The sequence below is a fragment of the Cupressus sempervirens genome, chromosome 3 (assembly GCF_028749045.1).
Source record: "Cupressus sempervirens isolate cs-2001-9-10 chromosome 3, ASM2874904v1, whole genome shotgun sequence".
In the NCBI taxonomy this organism is placed as follows: domain Eukaryota; kingdom Viridiplantae; phylum Streptophyta; class Pinopsida; order Cupressales; family Cupressaceae; genus Cupressus; species Cupressus sempervirens.
Window position 1 is genome coordinate 630435006 of NC_143120.1, and position 18756 is coordinate 630453761.

At 36.6% G+C, this 18756-nt stretch overlaps 1 protein-coding gene across 1 annotated transcript in view; it reads left to right on the forward strand.

Annotated features, from left to right (window-relative positions):
- Window positions 1-18212, forward strand: part of LOC149568259 (putative E3 ubiquitin-protein ligase ARI8) — a 134360-nt gene extending 116148 nt beyond the window's left edge. Inside the window, exon 15 of the mRNA XM_089821246.1 lies at window positions 17318-18212. Within this exon, the coding sequence (XP_089677372.1) occupies window positions 17318-17585 (268 nt within the window). The 3' untranslated portion in view covers window positions 17586-18212. The remainder of the gene's footprint in view (window positions 1-17317) is intronic.
- Window positions 18213-18756: the final 544 nt, after the last annotated feature.

The window sequence follows — 18756 nt, forward strand, 5'->3', positions numbered from 1 at the left end:
TTGTAACCCCATTTGCAAAACCTTCACCAAGTGTTGTGCCTTATGAACCATTCATTAGAAAGCCCCTTAAGCTCATCAATTGATAAGTAGGAGATAATTTCCCCAACAAGTCAAATTATGATATTGCTATCAGGGTTTAATTGTGTAGTTTTTGAATCAAACTCATTGATCCATGTTTCATGAGTAGTTATTCAACACGAATCCATCTCTCATGAGAATAAATGGAACACTTAGCACTCATTGGATCTAGGTGATGCTCACAGAGGTGAAGCATTGGAACTTCTCGGGAGGTCACCCATCCCAGTACTATTCTAGCTCGAGCACACTTAACTACAGAGTTCCCTCCATGGTCAAACCCACTCTATTTGCAACCCCATTTGGAAAACCTTCACCAACTATTAATTAATGAAAGGTGATGATCTTTCATTAAATTGGATGTAAAGTCTCTATTGTAAGGTGGCGACCTTAACTATAGTGACCTGTTATCATAAGAGTTCATTAAGTTGTCTCGAAATGTGCCGGTAATTATGATAACAAAAGCATCATGATTGACTTCATTAAGTTGTTGTCTCGGAGTGAGCTGAAAATCATGATGCTACTTGTGTTGTTAATTTCTTGAGTTCTTGATCCATTGTCATTACAAACTACATCAACTTGTAGTCCCGTACTTTGCCAGAAGTCATGACAATAAGTGAATCATGATAGACTACTTTAGTCTAGGAGTGAGCTGAAGATCATGATACTTGTTATCTGAGATCAAGAGTGACTATTTGATAGATTATGTTCTTATCCTAGAAATTGTCTGAAATCAGATAGTCTATATTCTCTAAATGATATAATTGTGTATAAGCATTGTTGATGCAAACTCGAATATGGGATTATTGAGATTGAGAAATTGATCATATCTTCCCTCGCTAAGAGGGAGTGTCGAAGTATAGCTTCAGTTGGATCTGAGAAAGTCGATGTTAGTATATGAAACATGTTCACACATACATATACATATGTATATATATATATATATATATATATATATATATATATATATATATATATATATATATATATGGATGTGTATGGCTTCCTTTACATAGTGACATCACAAGCTATTTAATACTTTGTGATCATGCCCAGATTGAGCTGTACACACACACACACACGTATATATGCTGTGATTATTTTATCTCATACATCGAGCATTGATACATGAGAGTAATGTCATCAAATGACATCCATTGTATTGCCCAGATCAATAACGAATTTGTGTTACCATGATCGCCCAGAATATTATCGGGCTTGTATCAAATATGAGTTTCCAAGTTATTCTTATTGGGCTTGCCTCTAATATCGCCCTGTTTAGGTTCGGTCGTTAGCAAACTTTGTGTTAATTAGGTTTAGTTATTACTATCATTCGCAAGGCAATATTACTATCTATTACATCTGCAATCATCAACGATTGTCTCCTCTATATTTTCAGCCATTACAATTGAAGATTGTTAGAGTTATTACAGAGTGAAATTTCAGAGAAATACAAACATTACATATACATTCTTGCAGTCATATGATTACATAAGTGTAGAATTCATTAGTATTCATTTAGTGAATCTCTGATAACTAAAAGATGTATAAAGGAAAGATGTTTTCCTTGGTTGAAAATCACCATGTATGTTATGTATGTGATTAGTGGATGCAAATTTTATGTTGGGTGATCAAAGCAGAGCAATGCTGATGAATGATTAAGTTGAGCTTTAAAGGAATTGTTTTGGCAAGTAAGTTGCAGATCAGTCTGTTCATGATTTTGGATATGTTATCCTAAAAGATTGTCTTTCACGCTGGAGCATATGGGTAGTTGGTCTATTTGTTTCCTTTCAACCTTTAACAGGGTTAGAACTTTCTAACAAGAGTTCAAGGTCTCCTAATAGGGATCTGCACAAGGACAATTGTACTAAATGCATTGTATACGACTCTTAATAGGATCACATCCTTTCACAAGGAACTTATAGATGGTATTTTATTGTAAGGGTACCATCCCCACCAGGGTTTCCCCTCTAATCAAGGGTTTCCCTAGTCAACAAATCATTTTGATGGTGTATGGTTTCTTGTTGTTGTGCATCATGTTTTAATTGTTGGGATCTGATTTATAAGTTTGGTTTTAATTATATTTGATCACAACTGATTTATCCCCCACCTCTTAGTTGTGTGCGAACTTAACTTCTTAATAGTAGGTATTAGAGCATCAAGTTCTCTTTGACAAGAATGATTAATAGCTTGAGGAGGTCTATGATTTACAAGAAGGAGAGTCCTAAATTTGATGGTGATAACTATGACAGTTGGAAGAACAAGATGTAAAAACATTTGATTTGTATGGGAATTGACTTCTGATTGGTTACAAAGACTCAAGTTTAGGTCAAAGCAGAGAATGAGCTATCTTCAAGCACAAATGAGGAGAAAAAGATATTCCAGCATAACATGATTGCAAGGGAGGCATTGATTAGCACCCTATTTGAATCAGATTATATCGAGGTACAGAAACTTGACCTAGCATATGATATTTGGATTCAGTGAGAAAAGTTATATGAAGGAGATGATTTAACAAAGAAGGCAAAGTTGCAAAATTGGAAAACTAAGCTAGAAAATGCTAGAATGCAAGAAGATGAAATTATTAAAGCATATGTGCAGAGGATTAGTGGAGTTACAATAAGGCTAAAAAGATTAGGAGGAACCATAACAAAAGATGAAGTTTTTCTAGAAGATTTTGACAACAAGGAAATGCAATTGAAGAAATTATTCGTCTTATTAAAGGTTCTAATAGGGAAATATTGATTAATAAATTACAAGCTTTTGAAACTGGAAGATTGAAAGATGTTTTTCCTAGAATTGACTCTGCTTTTAGGACTAGTGCATATAAAGACAAGAGAACACTAACCAAAAGTGCAAGCACCATTAACAGAAATCTTGGAGATTATGATGATTATTGGGAAGAACTACAAGAAAAAGAAAGAAAGATGAATTTCTTTCTCTAATTGCAAGAAGAGAACCTAAGGGTAAGTGAATATTAAAAAACAAGGCACCTTTTGTTTGTTGGCATTGTAGGAAGATTGGTCATTTTACTGTGAGATGTCCTACAAGAGAATCTAAGGTGAAACCTAGACCCTACAAATCAAAGATTCCTAAAGAATGTCTATATGTCACTGATGAAGAGATTGAGGTCAAAGATATCAATTTCAGAGATAGTGGTGACGAAGATGATATAGGATTTGTTTCTATTAAAGAGGAAAGTCCCTTTAAGGAAAAAAAAAAACACTTATTTCACTTGTTGTGAAAAAGAAAACAGAATGAATTATAGATAGTGGATACTAACATCGCATGAGAGGTGACAATGATAAGATTGTTCCATTCAAGAGCTATGATGGAGATGTTAGAGTTGGTAACAATGCACCTAGTCCTATAAAAGGGAAAGGATCTATAACTCTTGATGATAAGACTAAACTAAAGATGTATGTTTTGCTGATGGAGAAGCATAACTTGTTAAGTGTTGGACAACTTGTTGACAAAGGTTATCATTCACAATTCACTAATAAACAATGTTCAATTAGGGATAAGCTTGGTAATGAAATTGTCATAGGAACAAGGACCAAAGGTAATGTATTTCAGTTGAATCCTATTGAGATAAGTTGTCTTGTTGCAAAATTCGATGACATTTGGTTATAGCATACAAGTTTGTCATATAAATTTTGATAATATAGTGAAGGTGAGTAATTCTAACATGATGTAAGGAATGTGTGATGGCAAAACAAAAAAAGAGTACATTTCAGAGCAAAACTTTTACTATTTTAGAAAATTGGAGATTGTTCACATAGATTTATGTTGACCTACAAAGACACAAAGCATTCTATGGTGGAAGGTGCTTTATTCTTTTCATTGACGATTTCACTAGGATGATATGGGTTGCCTTCTTGAGAGAAAAGTCAGAAGCATTTGATAAGTTAAAGATATTTAAAGCAAAAGTTGAGAATGAATCAGGTACGAGGATAAAATATTAAGATCTGATAGAGGTGGACAATTTACTTCTCTAATCAGTTCAATGTGTTTTGTGAGGATCATGGAAACTGCAAGCAAACTTCAATACCTAAAACACCATAGTAGAATGGTATAGCAGAAAGAAGAAACAAAACAGTTAGTGAAGCAACAAGAGCAATGTAACTTGAGGGTAAGGTATCACATGTACAGTGGAGAGAAGCTATTAATGCTGCAGTATACACCATGAACAGAGTTTAGATCAGGCAAGGAATAGGTAAAACACTTCATGAACTGTGGTTTGGTACACCTATTGTTAAGTATTTCAGAATTTTTGGAAGCAAATGTTATATCAAAAGAAAAGATGAAATAGGGAAATTCAGTCCTAGAAGTGATGAAGGTATATTCCTTGAATACTCAATTAAGAGTAAGGCTTGTTATAACTTGAGACTAAAGAGAGTTGTTGAAAGTTAAAATGTCAGAATTGATGACTGATTTCAGGTAGGAGAGAGAACTTTTGAGTATGATTCTAATAAGGTAAGTACAAATCAGAGAACAATTCAAAATCAGAATGCAGAGCAGGCATTAGTTTTGGAGATTGATGATGGAATTCAAGTTTAGATTGAAGAACCTAGAGAAGAACAAAGAACACCTAAGTATGTTGCAAGAACTTACTGCGATGATCAGATTATTGGTTATTCAAGTAGAGGAGTATTGACAAGAAGAAAGGTAAGAAATGAAATTTGTTTGATTTCATAGATTGAATCTGAGAGTATTGACAAAGCATGCAAAGATGAATCTTATATTAATGCTACGAAAGAAGAGCTTGAGTAGATTGAGAAAAACAATACATGGGAATCGGTTCCTAGCCTAAAGACAAGAATGTTATAAGAACAAAATCGGTATTCAGGAACAAAATGAATGAACAAGGAGAAGTGGCAAGGAACAAAACAAGACTAGTATGTAAAGGCTATTCACAAGAGGAAGGTATAGACTTTGAAGAAACTTTTGCTCGAGTAGCTAGAATGGAGGTAGTAAGATTCTTTTTGGCTAATGCATTTAACAAAAATTTCAGAGTATATCAGATGGATGTTATATCAACTTTCTTGAATGGAGAACTTGAAGAGGAAGTATACATTGAGCAACCTAATGGAATTCCTTTGACAGAACAAGAAGACATTGTATGCAAATTGAAGAAAGCATTATATGAATTGAAGAAATCATTATATGAATTGAAGAAAGCACTTAGGGCCCGTTTGGTTGCTGGAATACAACTGGAATAGGAAGAGAAAATTAGAATATGTTTTGTATTCTCAGTTTGGTGCGCCAAATCGGAATTGAGAATAGGAAGACATATTCCCATTTTGCCTCTAAAATGAGCATATGTCTATGCCAAAAAATACCTGTTATTGGAATAGGCCATTCCTATTCCCAATCTGATTTTTCTAAATTATATTGTTTTTTGAGATCCATGGTTACTCGTGTAAGGGAAAAATTGTTTTGGCATCCGCTCACGACTTGCATAGGGTTAGGATTGTTGATGAGCGTGTCAATAGGGGAGTGTGGTAGGCTCGATGATGTTTTAGGAATCTTGGCATCATTTAAACCAGCAATCATGCTCAAGGTTTGGATTGTTGATGAGTGCACATAGGGGAGTGTGGTAGGCTCGGTGATGTTTCAGGAATCTTGGCATCATTTAAACCTGCGGTCACACTCAAGGTTTGGATTGTAATCATGAACCATGCCCTTCAGAGATTTGATTTGGATCATCAATAAATTACCCACCGTATAAGTCTCATGATTATTGTTCGTGGCATTTGGAAAATGTGCTTTCGATTTTAGCATTAGGGACACGAGATGGTTGGTATTCTGATACCATCAAGACCCATTATTACAATGGGTCTTTTCCATAACACAGACTATGTTCTTGAGTTTCAAATCAGTGTGTGAGTTGATTGTATGGTATGTCTTTAGCATTCTGACTTTATACTCCCTTCAGTGCTTATTTCTAACCACAGAGCGATTGATTTAGCATAAAATCTGTTAAATGCAATGCAATGTTATTGCCCTGAATTACAATTGTTGGGTCTAAGGACTTGTGGGTGTTATTATAACCCAAATTTGAGCGGAAACTCCCATGACTGCAATCATGCTCATGGTTTAGATCGCTGCTAGTCGGGGAAGAGACACCCATAGTTCAAGTGCTTGCCTTCGGTGACAGGAAAAACTCATGCCACTCACACTGGATGGGTTTGAGATGGAGAAGGGCCTTCTGAAGAACAAGTAATGGATATTTGTTACGGTGAAGGTAGCCATTAGTTAAGGAAAATTGATAGCAGGGGACCGATTCAAAAAAAATATAAACTTAATCTTATTTCAATTCTAGTTTTGTACAACCAAACCAAACATGGGATTAATATATTCCGCATCAAATTCCAAGTGAACCAAACACAACTAGAATTGCCATTGCCCATTCCCATTCCCCATTCTCCATTCCCATTCCCAATTCTAATTCCCAATTCTTATGCTTGCAACCAAACGGGCCCTTAGAGCTTGGTATGCAAGGTTGGATAAACACTTGTTGAGTTTGAGTTTCAAGAAGGGCAATGCAAATAGTAACTTATATTTAAGAATCAATTCAAATGGTTTACTAGTTATTGAGGTATTTGTAGATGATATCATTTTTGGAGGTAATGAGGAGGTAAGCAATACATTTTTTGACAAAATGAAAAGTGAATTTGAGATGTCTATGATTGGTGAAATGAAGTACTTTTTGGGATTGCAAATAACTCAAACAAAGGATGATATCTCTATATCTCAAACTAAGTATCTTAAAGAGGTTTAAGCAAGGTTTGGCTTGGAAAATTGCAAACGAGTCGGAACACCTATGGTTACAAGATGTAAGTTGATCAACAATGATGATTCACCCACTACTATGTAAACACGATATAGATTAGAAATTGGTATACTACAGTATTTGACTCCTACAATTGCTAGTGTAGTTGGACTTGTAGTTGGGTATCAAGCAGATCTTAAGGAAACACATAGGAACATTGAAATTTGGTTCATGGCATGATAGATCTAATGATTTCTCATTTTATGCATATACTGATGTTGATTGGGAAGAAAATGTGGATGACGAAAAAACACAATTGGTGAAACGTTTTTTCCTTGGAGGAAGGTTACTATCTTGGTTGAGCAAGAAGCAAGAACACATTTCTCAATCTACAGAAGAATCAAAATATGTAGCAACAACAAATAATTGTAATCAGATAATGTGGATGCAATAGACGCTAAAGGATTTTGGTATTACATTCGCTGAACCTAGTATCATGCATTGTGACAATATGAGTACAATTAACATGTCCAAGAATCCAGTTTTATATTCTAAGACTAAGTATATTGCAATTAAGTATCATTTCTTGAGAGAGAAGGTTATTGAGAAAGAAATAAGACTAGAATACGTGAGTAGAAAAGAGAAGGTAGCACATATATTCACTAAAACCATTGGCTAAAGACACCTTGGAGTACCTCAAAGATATGCTTGGGGTAATGGTTCGACCTTGTGCAAAGTAATTGATGTAGATTTGCATCAGTCCAGTGTATTTAGAGCATATTTAATCATTTCGATGTGATGCTTGGTAATTCTCCTTGGGGGGGGGGGGGAGGTTGCATTGAGTAGAGTTATTTCTAGATCTCTTATCTTATAATTTTTGGTATAACAATGTTTCTTGGCACTTGACATGTTTTTGGTTGTAGATTGGCTTGATCCAATACAAGTACTTTGATGAAGATCATCATCAAAGAAGGAGCATTTCAAAAGAACAATTGCTATTTGGCATATTGGCACCTTTGCCATCGATGTCAAAGGTGGAGAAGTTCAGTTAAAGATCAAAGCCATTGGTTAGTGAAAAACCAAAGGGAGAGACTCTAGGGTGAGAAGATTAGGGGAGAGGAACGAGTTGAAAACACCTTTCAGAGTTGATGAAGCCTGTACATATTGAGGATATACAAAATATTGTATTAAGTGTTTGACAAGTTATAGATCGTGTTTGGATTGATGTTTTTTTCACCATATGTTGCCATCAATGCCAAAGGGGGAGATTGTTAGGAACTAAGGTATTGTTAGCACTTGGATGAGTAGTTGATGTGTTGTATTGATGACTAGTTTTGTCAGCAATGACAACATATGTTTGTATGATCATGACAAACTCAAATTCTATATATAGCAAGTTGATTATCAATACAACAAAGTTGATATATGACAACATTATGTATGTGAGCTTATATTTGTGTAGCAAGATGAGTGTAGACATCATGTCTATGTTGGTTGGGTTTTATGTTATCTTGTGGATGAGTTATAGTCTTTCTAGTAAGGATTGGTTAGAGGACTAGTGAACAGGGAATAATGACAAAGTCAATTGGTAAGATTTTTGTTGTATCTTATTGGCGAGCTAAAATTAATGTTAGCAAGCTTGGGATATGATAAAAGACTTTTATTTGCGTCTATGTTTGTAATTGGGAAGCATTTGGATTATTCTAGAAAGTTTGTTGTGTAACATGTGGAATATTTTATTGGCAGCTGACTATGTTGAGGAAGAGTATATTTTATGATTGACAAATGTGACGTTAATGTTGTTACGTATGAGAACTGCATTGTAACATTTGTTATAATGCTTATGAAGGCATGCATGCCTTAGCATGGACCTATGTAATTAAATGTACATTAGGGAAGCTCTAACGGACTGACCTAATTAATTATTTGTAAAGGGGTGTAAAGGAAAGATTTTTCCTTGGTTGGAAATCGTTATGCATGTGATCAATGGATGCAAACTTTTATGCTGGATGATTAGGGAAGAGTTATGATGATGGATGATTAAGTTGCGCTTCAAAGAAATTGTTTGGGTAAGTAACTAGTAAGTTACAGATCAGTCAGTTCACAATTTTGGATATTAAAGAGATCAAATTTCCACAATTCATTGCATAAATATATTGATGTTTTTGGATTCAATTGTGTAAAGATTTTTACCATCAACATTTCGAATCACACTACGTGATCCATCATTAGGATGAAAGAGAGCAAGAGATGCCAAACAAAGTTATTGTGAAAGATTGTCTTTCACACCTGTTGGAGCATTTAGGCAGCAGGTCTATTTGTTTCCTTTTTGCCTTTAATAGGATTGAAACCTTCTAACAAGGGTTCAAGGTCTCCTAACAAGCATTCATCCTCTAACAAGGATAGTTGTACTAAATGCATTGTATATGACTCCTAACCAAGTCACATCCTTTCACAAGGAACTTATATATTAGTACATAATCTTGTGGGTACCATCACCATCAGGGTTTTCTCTTTTTGATTAAGGGTTTCCTTAGTCAACAAATCTTTGTGTTATGGTGTATGGTTTCTTATTTTTGTGCAACTTGTCTTAATTGTAGGAGATCTGATTTATAAGTTTGGTTTTAATTATATTTGGTCACAACCAATCCTTCCCCCCTCTCAGTTGTGTGTGGACTTTACTTCTTAACATGAGCCACCCATTAAAGGTCCTCTACTCATAGCAAGACCTTCATGAAAATCCATGTGCAATCAAGGTCAACCTCCAAGCAGTTAAGCTCCATTTGTGAAAGACTTCTATTTTGATACCATTTGAAGAGCACATGAAAAATACTAAGAGGGAAGGCGGTGGGGTGAGTCATTATTTTGAACTTTTAAATGCATGAAACCACATAAAATGTAGAAAGAGAAAACATTAAGATGAAAACACCAAATTTTATGTGGAAAATCCCTTTTAAGTAAAAACCCTGACACATTAATAGCTCTCCTTGTTGGTGTAAATAAGTATTTACTTATTACACTTAAGTTTACTTAGGTTAATGCATTATTTAATTATTTTGCATTATTTTATTTATTAGTCACCTAAGAGTATGTGCACTCTTGTGAGTTGTCATGATGACATCACAAGGGGTCCGCACCTCCTTTAAGCACATGTTGTCTACAACATAGGAATCTTCTACACACATATGACACTTTGTCATTCTTATCCATTCCTCTAGAATGTTGGTTAAGGTGCTTAGTTGTTTTATCTTTTGATTGTTTCTAGAGACATTCTAGGTGCTTCCTGAGAGGCCTTTATATACAGGCACTCCTAGTGTGTTTGAACATCACATTCTGAATAGAGCAATGTATTCGGACATACTCTAATTAATTGATCATATCCATTTTTGGTCTACAGTTGTGCTTGTGTTTGAGTTCTTAGTTCTTGGGTGAATTTTGCCCTTAGGCAAATTCTTACATGGTATCAGACCTTGGAGATTTTCTCATCACATAGCCATTCGAGACCACACTTGCTTCAACACCTTAGCTCGAATCTAGAATACTGCAGAAATTGGGAGCGTCTAGAGCCAGATCTGACCTTGCCATTGCGTTCGAAATGTTAAACTAGTGAAAATCGACTATAAATTCGGCTACCTTAGCCCAAAGTCGACCGTGAGGCAAATTTTTGTTGCAAATCAGAACTCGGAGGCCCCGATTTGCAGTTCGGGTATGGTCATTTGCAGATCTAATTGATTAATTTCGGATCTGTATTTTTTTATTATTTCTTTGCTATTTATTTTCTGTTAGATTATTTGCGGAGATTCGGAGAAATTTTTTTTAGCAGACTCAGGTAGTGACACCTTGGATCTGCCATTTGTGGAAGTATATTTTATTAATCGCAAGTCTGTAACTTTCCATTTATGATGAGGAGGTTGTACAAATTTGCGAGCTTCACATTTGAAGCAGCCCAGTACAATTCCGGCCACCCACTCTTCATTCCTGGCAAAGGAACCGACACACCCTCCACTGGAGCGGTCACTTCACTCTTTGAGCGGTCGCTTCTTTGTTTGATAATTTTGTGGGTGTTTCTTTTTACAAAGCGCATAGCGCTTACCCACGGTGCATGTGGGATTTTACCCTAAGTTGATAGCCTACATAACACACCCGGCGATGTTTAATCAAAAACCGGCGTCAGTTATACCTTTTCTGGTAGCATTCAGCAGATTTTTGGCCCTTCTTTGGTGTTCTCTAGCGAGCAACGGTGGCTTCCACTTGCAGACGGTGGTTTTATCCTCCCACCTGCAATCTTAAAAAGTTCCGGCGACGTTGGTTTTTGTCGGCCCTCGCCTTCCAGCTTTTCGGCACAGGATTTGGAAAACTCGGCGACATCGCGATCGAGATTTTCGGCTCTATCTCTGCATTTTCCACAGCAACTGTCACTCCCAGCTATCGTAGAACTTCGTCCGACAAGAACAACGTGGGATTTTTGCAGGCGTTGTAGCTTTTCCGGCGCCTGCTTGGAAATCCGACAATGTGCATATTAACTCCGGCATGACAACACTTTTCTGACAATTTCAAACTTTTTAGGGGACTCTTCTCGCCCGCACATTTTAAATATCTAGCCCAAATTTTGGCATATTAAAGTTCCCGCCCACCGCTGTTTTGCCACGCGAACCCAGCGTGGGTTAAGGACAGACACGCATCAACATACCATCAATCCAGCTGTTAGCCCCTTGTAAACCCGTGGATCTAGCAAAGCCTCCACATGTCACCCGGTATTGCCACGTCACCGCGTGGAAACCGGTCTTGCACTTTTCCCACGTAATCATCTGTACGCCACGTCACAGTATGGAATCCTAGTCAACATCCAGTCAGCAGCCATGTCACCCTAGGGCACGAATTTTTTGTTGACGTCAGCAGAATATGGTGTTAAAATTGACGGCCATTTGACCATCATTTCCAGGTGTTTTACAACTATAGCGACGACCGTTTGACCGTCAAATTTAGACTCTCAATTTTCCCTCCAAACCCCTCTCCAGATTGCTTTTCAGTTTGGCAGCCTAACTTTGCGAGCCCATATCTCGGACATTCGAACTCGGATTCAGGTGCAATTTTTTTTGAAATTAGGTAGAATTTCCTAAATTTTTCAGTGGTGATGTTTTCTGGTTTTGGTGCATAGATTTTGCAGAAATTGCATTTTTTGGCGATTGTACCTGCATAATCTTGCATTTTGCAACTTCAAACGCTCCGTACGGGCATATCTGCTCACTTTTTCAAGTTCCGTTTTTTTTGAAAGTGCTTTTTTTTTCGTCTACTTTCTAGATCTGAAGTCAGATTCTTGGGTTGTGTGGACCAATTTCTCACTTTCAGAAATAGGCCCTAAATTGGCAAGTGGCTACAAAGTGCTAAATCATATATTAGGGGGGGGTTTCTTTGATTTTCTTTGATTCTTTGGGGGTTCATTGATTCATCTCATGGATTCTTGTTAGATTTGTCAGTTTGGTATTAGACCACAATTGATAACAAGGAACTATTACAAATGGAGGACTTCGATAATTGACCATCTAAGAGAACATCCAAGATTGCTTCCTTATCTCTATTCAATGCCACCACATTTTGATTGGACATATATTATCAAGCTTAATCAATTTCTGCGTAAAAGTATGAGTAGGGAATCTTTTGGTCCTCTTAGATTGGCACATTTTCCTTGTGATATCTTTTGGTCTATTTGGGAAGCATATGGAGATCCATGTGATACTCCATCTCCAGAGGACTTTCACTCCAGCTATGGTTTCTTCAACCTCAGATGAGATCACACCTCTAGCTCTTGTTGCTCCTACTGATCATGTTCCAGCCACAGATGCTTCAGATTTAGTGCAGCAAGATACTTTATGTCTTCCTAGTCTACCTTCATACGAAGACTTCCTTTCAGACATTGCACACCTATTCGTGGAGTCTCACATTGAAGATGTGGGAGACATTCTTGATGACATTCGTCTTCTTTTTGAGGCGAATACTTCATCTTTTGCCACAATGATAGATTCATGTACTTCAGCATTGTAGGGTACACGAGGTCTTCCAGGTGATGATTTCTTGCCAGACATTTCAGCTCTGTTCTTGGAGTCACACACAACAGATATGGGAGACTTCCATAATGATTTATCGCTTCTCTTTGTTGAGGCAAATTCTTCTACAGTTATTGCAGATTCTCTACATGATCAATCCTTCCAGGTTGGCATGATTGTGAATTCTTATGTACAACATCTGCAGGAGATCTCTTTCACATTTGAGAAGATAGTTGGTTTCCTGAAGCAGGTTCTACACTCCTTGTTCGATCTACACTTCTCTTCAGTAGTTTTCGAGGAAGCCATCATCAGTATCGACACAGGGACTTTTGAATAGGTTTCAGAGACACCAGTCATCGTTGAGATTCCTTCTCTATACAGGGGACACATCTCACGGATACCCTTGCCATTGTTTCTTCCAAAGGGGAGGAACATCATTCAAAGGTCATGGATCAGCTTCTACATAGGAGCGTTTCTCACTAATCAACACACTACTTTTAGGGGGGGGGGACTTTTTCCTCTTAAGAGGTTTTGTCCTCATTTTCTTTTTTTGTATATACTGGATGTATGTCGTAATGGGGGGGGTCTTGATTACTCTATCCATCCATGCATCTTCTTTCATCTCTCTTTTTGGGGGAGGGTTTTTCCCATGAGGTTTTCCCTCTTTCTCCGCTTTATGAGAGATTGCATCTTCATTATGTACATGGGTACCTAAAATGGCCTAGTAGCCGGGACCCATTATGCATCTTCACCCTAGTTTCGTAAGCTTAAGGACATTCCCCTAAGTTGCATTTAAGGGGGGGTGTTGGTGTAAATAAGTATTTACTTATTACACTTACTTAAGTTTACTTAGGTTAATGCATTATTTAATTATTTTGCATTATTTTATTTATTAGTCACCTAGGAGTATGTGCACTCTTGTGAGGTGTCATGATGACATCACAAGGGGTCCGCACCTCCTTTAAGCACATGTTGTCTACAACACAGGAATCTTCTACACACATATGACATCTTGTCATTCTTATCCATTCATCTAGAATGTTGGATAAGGTGCTTAGTTGTCTTATCTTCTGGTTGTTTCTAGAGACATTCTAGGTGCTTCCTGAGAGGCCTTTATATATAGGCACTCCTAGTGTGTTTGAATATCACATTTTGAACAGAGCAATGTATTCAGACATACTCTGATTAATTGATCATATCCATTTTTGGTCTACAGTTGTGCTTGTGTTTGAGTTCTTAGTTCCTGGGTGAATTTTGCCCTTAGGCAAATTCTTACATTCCTTAATGATATGGCCACCAACTTTGGTTATGTAAGTGTGCACCAATTTTGGTTACATAAGTGAGCACCAACTTTGGTTACATAAGTGAGCACTGACTCATTGAGAGCACCAACAGTCTTCGAAGCACCAACTCCGATTAGCTGAAGCAGCAATTTTGGTTTACACACCAACTCAAAAAAGCATGGAAACATCACAGGCTCGATTCCACAACCTTGTGCATATTCAGCTCCTTTATCATTCTCAACTTATAACCTACTCGACTTCACACATGCTTGACTCCATCATACATGCTTGACTCCATAACACATGCTCGACTCCATAGTGTCCGTCAAAATCTGCAACAGATCCTACTTCAGTTTTGCTATAAAAATGACCGTGTGTTTCCTACAGACTACAGAGATCTGTTTTGCTATCTTTATCAACTTCTTCTCTGTGTATATCTGCTCTAGCCTCCCCTATATACACCCCACACCCAACATCCTTTTGTGCTGTGTTTTTTGGCTTCCAATATCACTGTCCAGGTATATCTCCTTTCACACAGGCTTGAATTCTTTTTCTTATTCGTCATCAATCACACTGTTCACTGTTGAAGGAAAATATTGCTTCATTCAAAACACTACCTGACTCAAAAAATTGCACTGCCCAGAAATTATAGAAATAATTAATGCTTATCCCTTAAAACAATGCGTTGGCTCGTGTTCAAAAAGCACCACTTACAAACATTCTCCTATCAATAATAGCTCTGCTGAACAGTATCACTATAAATGCATTCAGAATATAAATTGAGTTTTAATTGCAGAATGTGGTTACACCTGATGCCATAAAAATGCTTGAAGCCGTTGCTTAAAAAATGGAAGGAATAAGTAAAATATTTTATTTCAAAAACAAAAATGCCAACCATTTGAGTAAATGAAATGAATACAAATTTTAAGTTAGCAGCCACTTGCCAAAGACAATCACAGCCCATAAATAATTAAATTGTGCCTCATTTTTTCCATAACTCCATAACTACTCAAACCAGTAAGAGCGCTTCGCTAAAAAACATGCATAGACTCTGGTAAAAAAACGGATCCATGAAGAAAAGGTTTGGTTGAAGAATATTTCATTAAGCGTTGACTTGCCAATCTGCCCTGGCAGCAAGCGGGTGAAGTAGAAAAGCAATCAGATAGAGCAGACGATCAAGCAGCTTAAGAAAACAACCAATCAGCTTAAGCACGCAACCAAGTAGCTCAACTAGACAACCAAGTAGCTCAAGCAAGCAACCAGCTCAAGCAAGTAGCCAATTAGCTCAAACAAACGATCAAGGAGCTGATGAAGAAGTGATGAATAATCATCAGCTTGATAAATAGTTTATTGCTTTGCTTTGGCACTGCAGTGAAATTTGAGTTTGAAGAAACATGATATAACCTTTTATGCTATAGTTCCCTGCTAAGTTACCATATTTGCTCAAAAACTAGGAAATTCGACATTCAATTCGCTCAAATTTGAAGTCAGTTCGAAATCATTACAAATTCGCCTGTTACCATCAGAATTCCCTGTAAATTCGTAGTTTTGAACCTTGGTTGAATTCGGAGGAATTCTGAGCGAATTTGGTTGAATTCTGAGCCTGGGAGGAATGTGAAACAAATTTGGGTGAATGTCGAGGCCACGTCATCTTATTGACTTGCCAACTTAGTTCTAGGTAGCGATTTACATATTAAAACCTAAAACGATGCCATTTGGGATTTTTCCATATTGCGACCTGCATTTGGCAGCGGCAGTTTGGGATTTTTGGCAGTGGCAGTTTGGATGTGTATGTTTGCTGTTGGCTTGGTCTTGTCCCTGTTGGAAGGAGCTCGTCCCTGTTTATTGGCTTGGTCTGGATATTATTTGATGGTTTTTGATGATACATTGATATTTGATCACATATGAGTCTGACTGATTACGGATTAGTATTGTTGATATTGATGTTTTAAAGTTTTTGAACCGAAACACTCATATGGTGGTGCATTTTGACATTTTGTCATGCCATTCGAACAAAGTCGTTAATATATGTGGTGGTGTATTTTGCTAAATTGCTTTATATTAGCATAGTGGTGTATGGACTTATTTGTTGCAACATACATTTTCATATATATATATATATAAAATATTAACAAAATAAAATTTCTTGTATGGACGAACCCAAAACAAACCTGAACCCAGCCCAAATTTTTTTTGAGTGAATTCCAAACCCAAATGTCAAACCCACATCCAAACCAGAATCCAATCCGGCAACTTAGGTTTCCCGTTACTTTCAGTAATACTCCAAAATGTATACGACCTAGACCATCAACCTTTGGCATCAATGACGATATTCTACATTTGCTCCTTTATCTATCTCTAAAGACTATTTTGAAGCACATAATCTTAGCAGATATTTCTTTTTGAAAAGCTCTGTTCAATGGAGTAATTTTTTGAGCGGAAACAGATTTTCTGATACTCGGGGGTCGCTCAAAGAGTCAAATGTGTCCAAATGATTCAACAGAACAATTTCCCATGTTTCACAGATAGCAAACGAGGCTGGGCGGTGATTGCATTAGTAAATCTGACTTTAATAATAATAAAAAAGTTGCTTGCATCAATTATTATATTAACTTTCTACTTTTTAACTTTAATTAGTTGCTTCACATCTATTATAATAGTTTTAAAGTATTTGAATATTAATTTTCAACATGCAATGTGTTTTTATATTGAAATTTACTTTTGTTAATTTGTAGTTTATTTTTTTTGTGCAAAATGTGTATAAAGTTGTAATTTTCCTAAATTTTAAAATATTTATTCTATTGCTATATTGTAAAGATTTATATTTCTCAAAATTCATGTTGATTTAAATAATCTTTTTTTCTATTTGGTTTTCAAATTTTATGGTTGGTGAATTCTAATTCCAACCAGGGACCATAGATGATATAAAACACCAAACGATAATACAACTTAGCAACCGCCTCTCATTTCCTGTCTTCTTTATCTGTACGCTTTTATCAAACTATTGTATAATCCTGTCTTTGCATAAAGCATTATTTTTATGATTGATATGGGCTTTGATTTTATACCTCAAGTGTGGCTTTCTGGTGTCATCCAGCTGCATGACACAGACTGATTCTTTTTTTGCCTCTGCTGCCCAGTGTAACTCGTAATTATTTTGAGAATCTTGTTCGAGCTTTGGAGAATGGGTTATCAGATGTGAGTATTCCACAAGCAGCCAGCAGCAGAACCAGTACCTCTAAGGGTTCTAGTAGCAACAAGGGCAAAGGTGGATTCCTAAAGGTTGGCACATCAAAGAGCCGTTCTAACAGAAATGGCGATAATGCAGCCCGTTGGAGTTGCAGTCAGTGTACATTTGCTAATTTGAGTTCTATGACTGTCTGTAGCATGTGTCATTCTGCACGGTGATGCAACTGTGATTACCAAATATCATGAAAGACAGCATAGATTGTAAAGCTATGCATTATTTTCATTTGATCCTGCTGTCCAGTGTTGATCTTTTGAGAATGTTTTTATGTAACCTGTAAAATGAAATGATGCTCAATTCCTAAATGATGCCGAGGAAGTCAAGGAGATTCATTCTTTTTTCTGGGGCTTTTGAAAGGTGGATCTGAGATTCTGAGTGTATGACCAGATTTCTACAATGAAATATAATTTAAATTCCACCATTTCAAGTTGCTGAATTCCTGGTGCAGAATTGTACCTCAGCTTTGAGATGCTTGCCTTGAAATGTGAATATGGGTTACAGGTCCCAGAGATGAATATTGCAGGTAGCCAAGATCTGGCTTGAGTCATTGTGACCAAAAGAAACTCAAGAAGATAATAGTGTTTTTATTTGGAGAGAAGCCTAGTTGTATTCCTCGGGTCATAATATTTGAGTTAGCAAAAATCTCAACAACATTTTGAAGTCATTTCTGATGGTTGACAGTAGCATGATTTCAGCACATACAGGATTGTTGTCCTGATAGTGCTGTAGCTGTGTAAATATACCTCTTGATTTTCTCTGGTTAATATTCCAATCTCCTGTTTTTCTCATGTCTGTATAAATTTATCTGTTATACGTTTCACTTGTGTAAAAATGTCAAATTTGTACTTTGCTGGAAGTCCATTACCTTGGTCACGTCAAGTTTTTCAGGCTGACTATTCTGAGAAAATACAGTGAACAATGTGTAGGCAAAAGCTTTCATTTGAAAAAAAAATCATCTTCCCACTCTCATCCATGTCCTGTAGTCTGTTAGTGATGAACATAACCAACAGATGTTATGGTAAGTTGAATGAATTTGGAGTGCTATCATATTCTCTCCACATAATGCTATTAGTTTAACTTCCAAGCTAATATATGTGTAAGTTTTGATCACAGGTAGCATTCATAGTAGAAACAGGTTTGACATTTTCTGGGAATATCAGAATTTCTGTTATATGATTTCTTCTCAAAGAGAAGAATGTTTTTTTCTTGATAAGCTGTGTTTTTTCCTTCATAAGCTGCGGGAGTAGGTCTCACTGTAGTATAAATAACATAATAATTTGAGAAGAATCATTTCGGACCCACAGAAGGGATCTTTCAAATCTTAGAACGCAC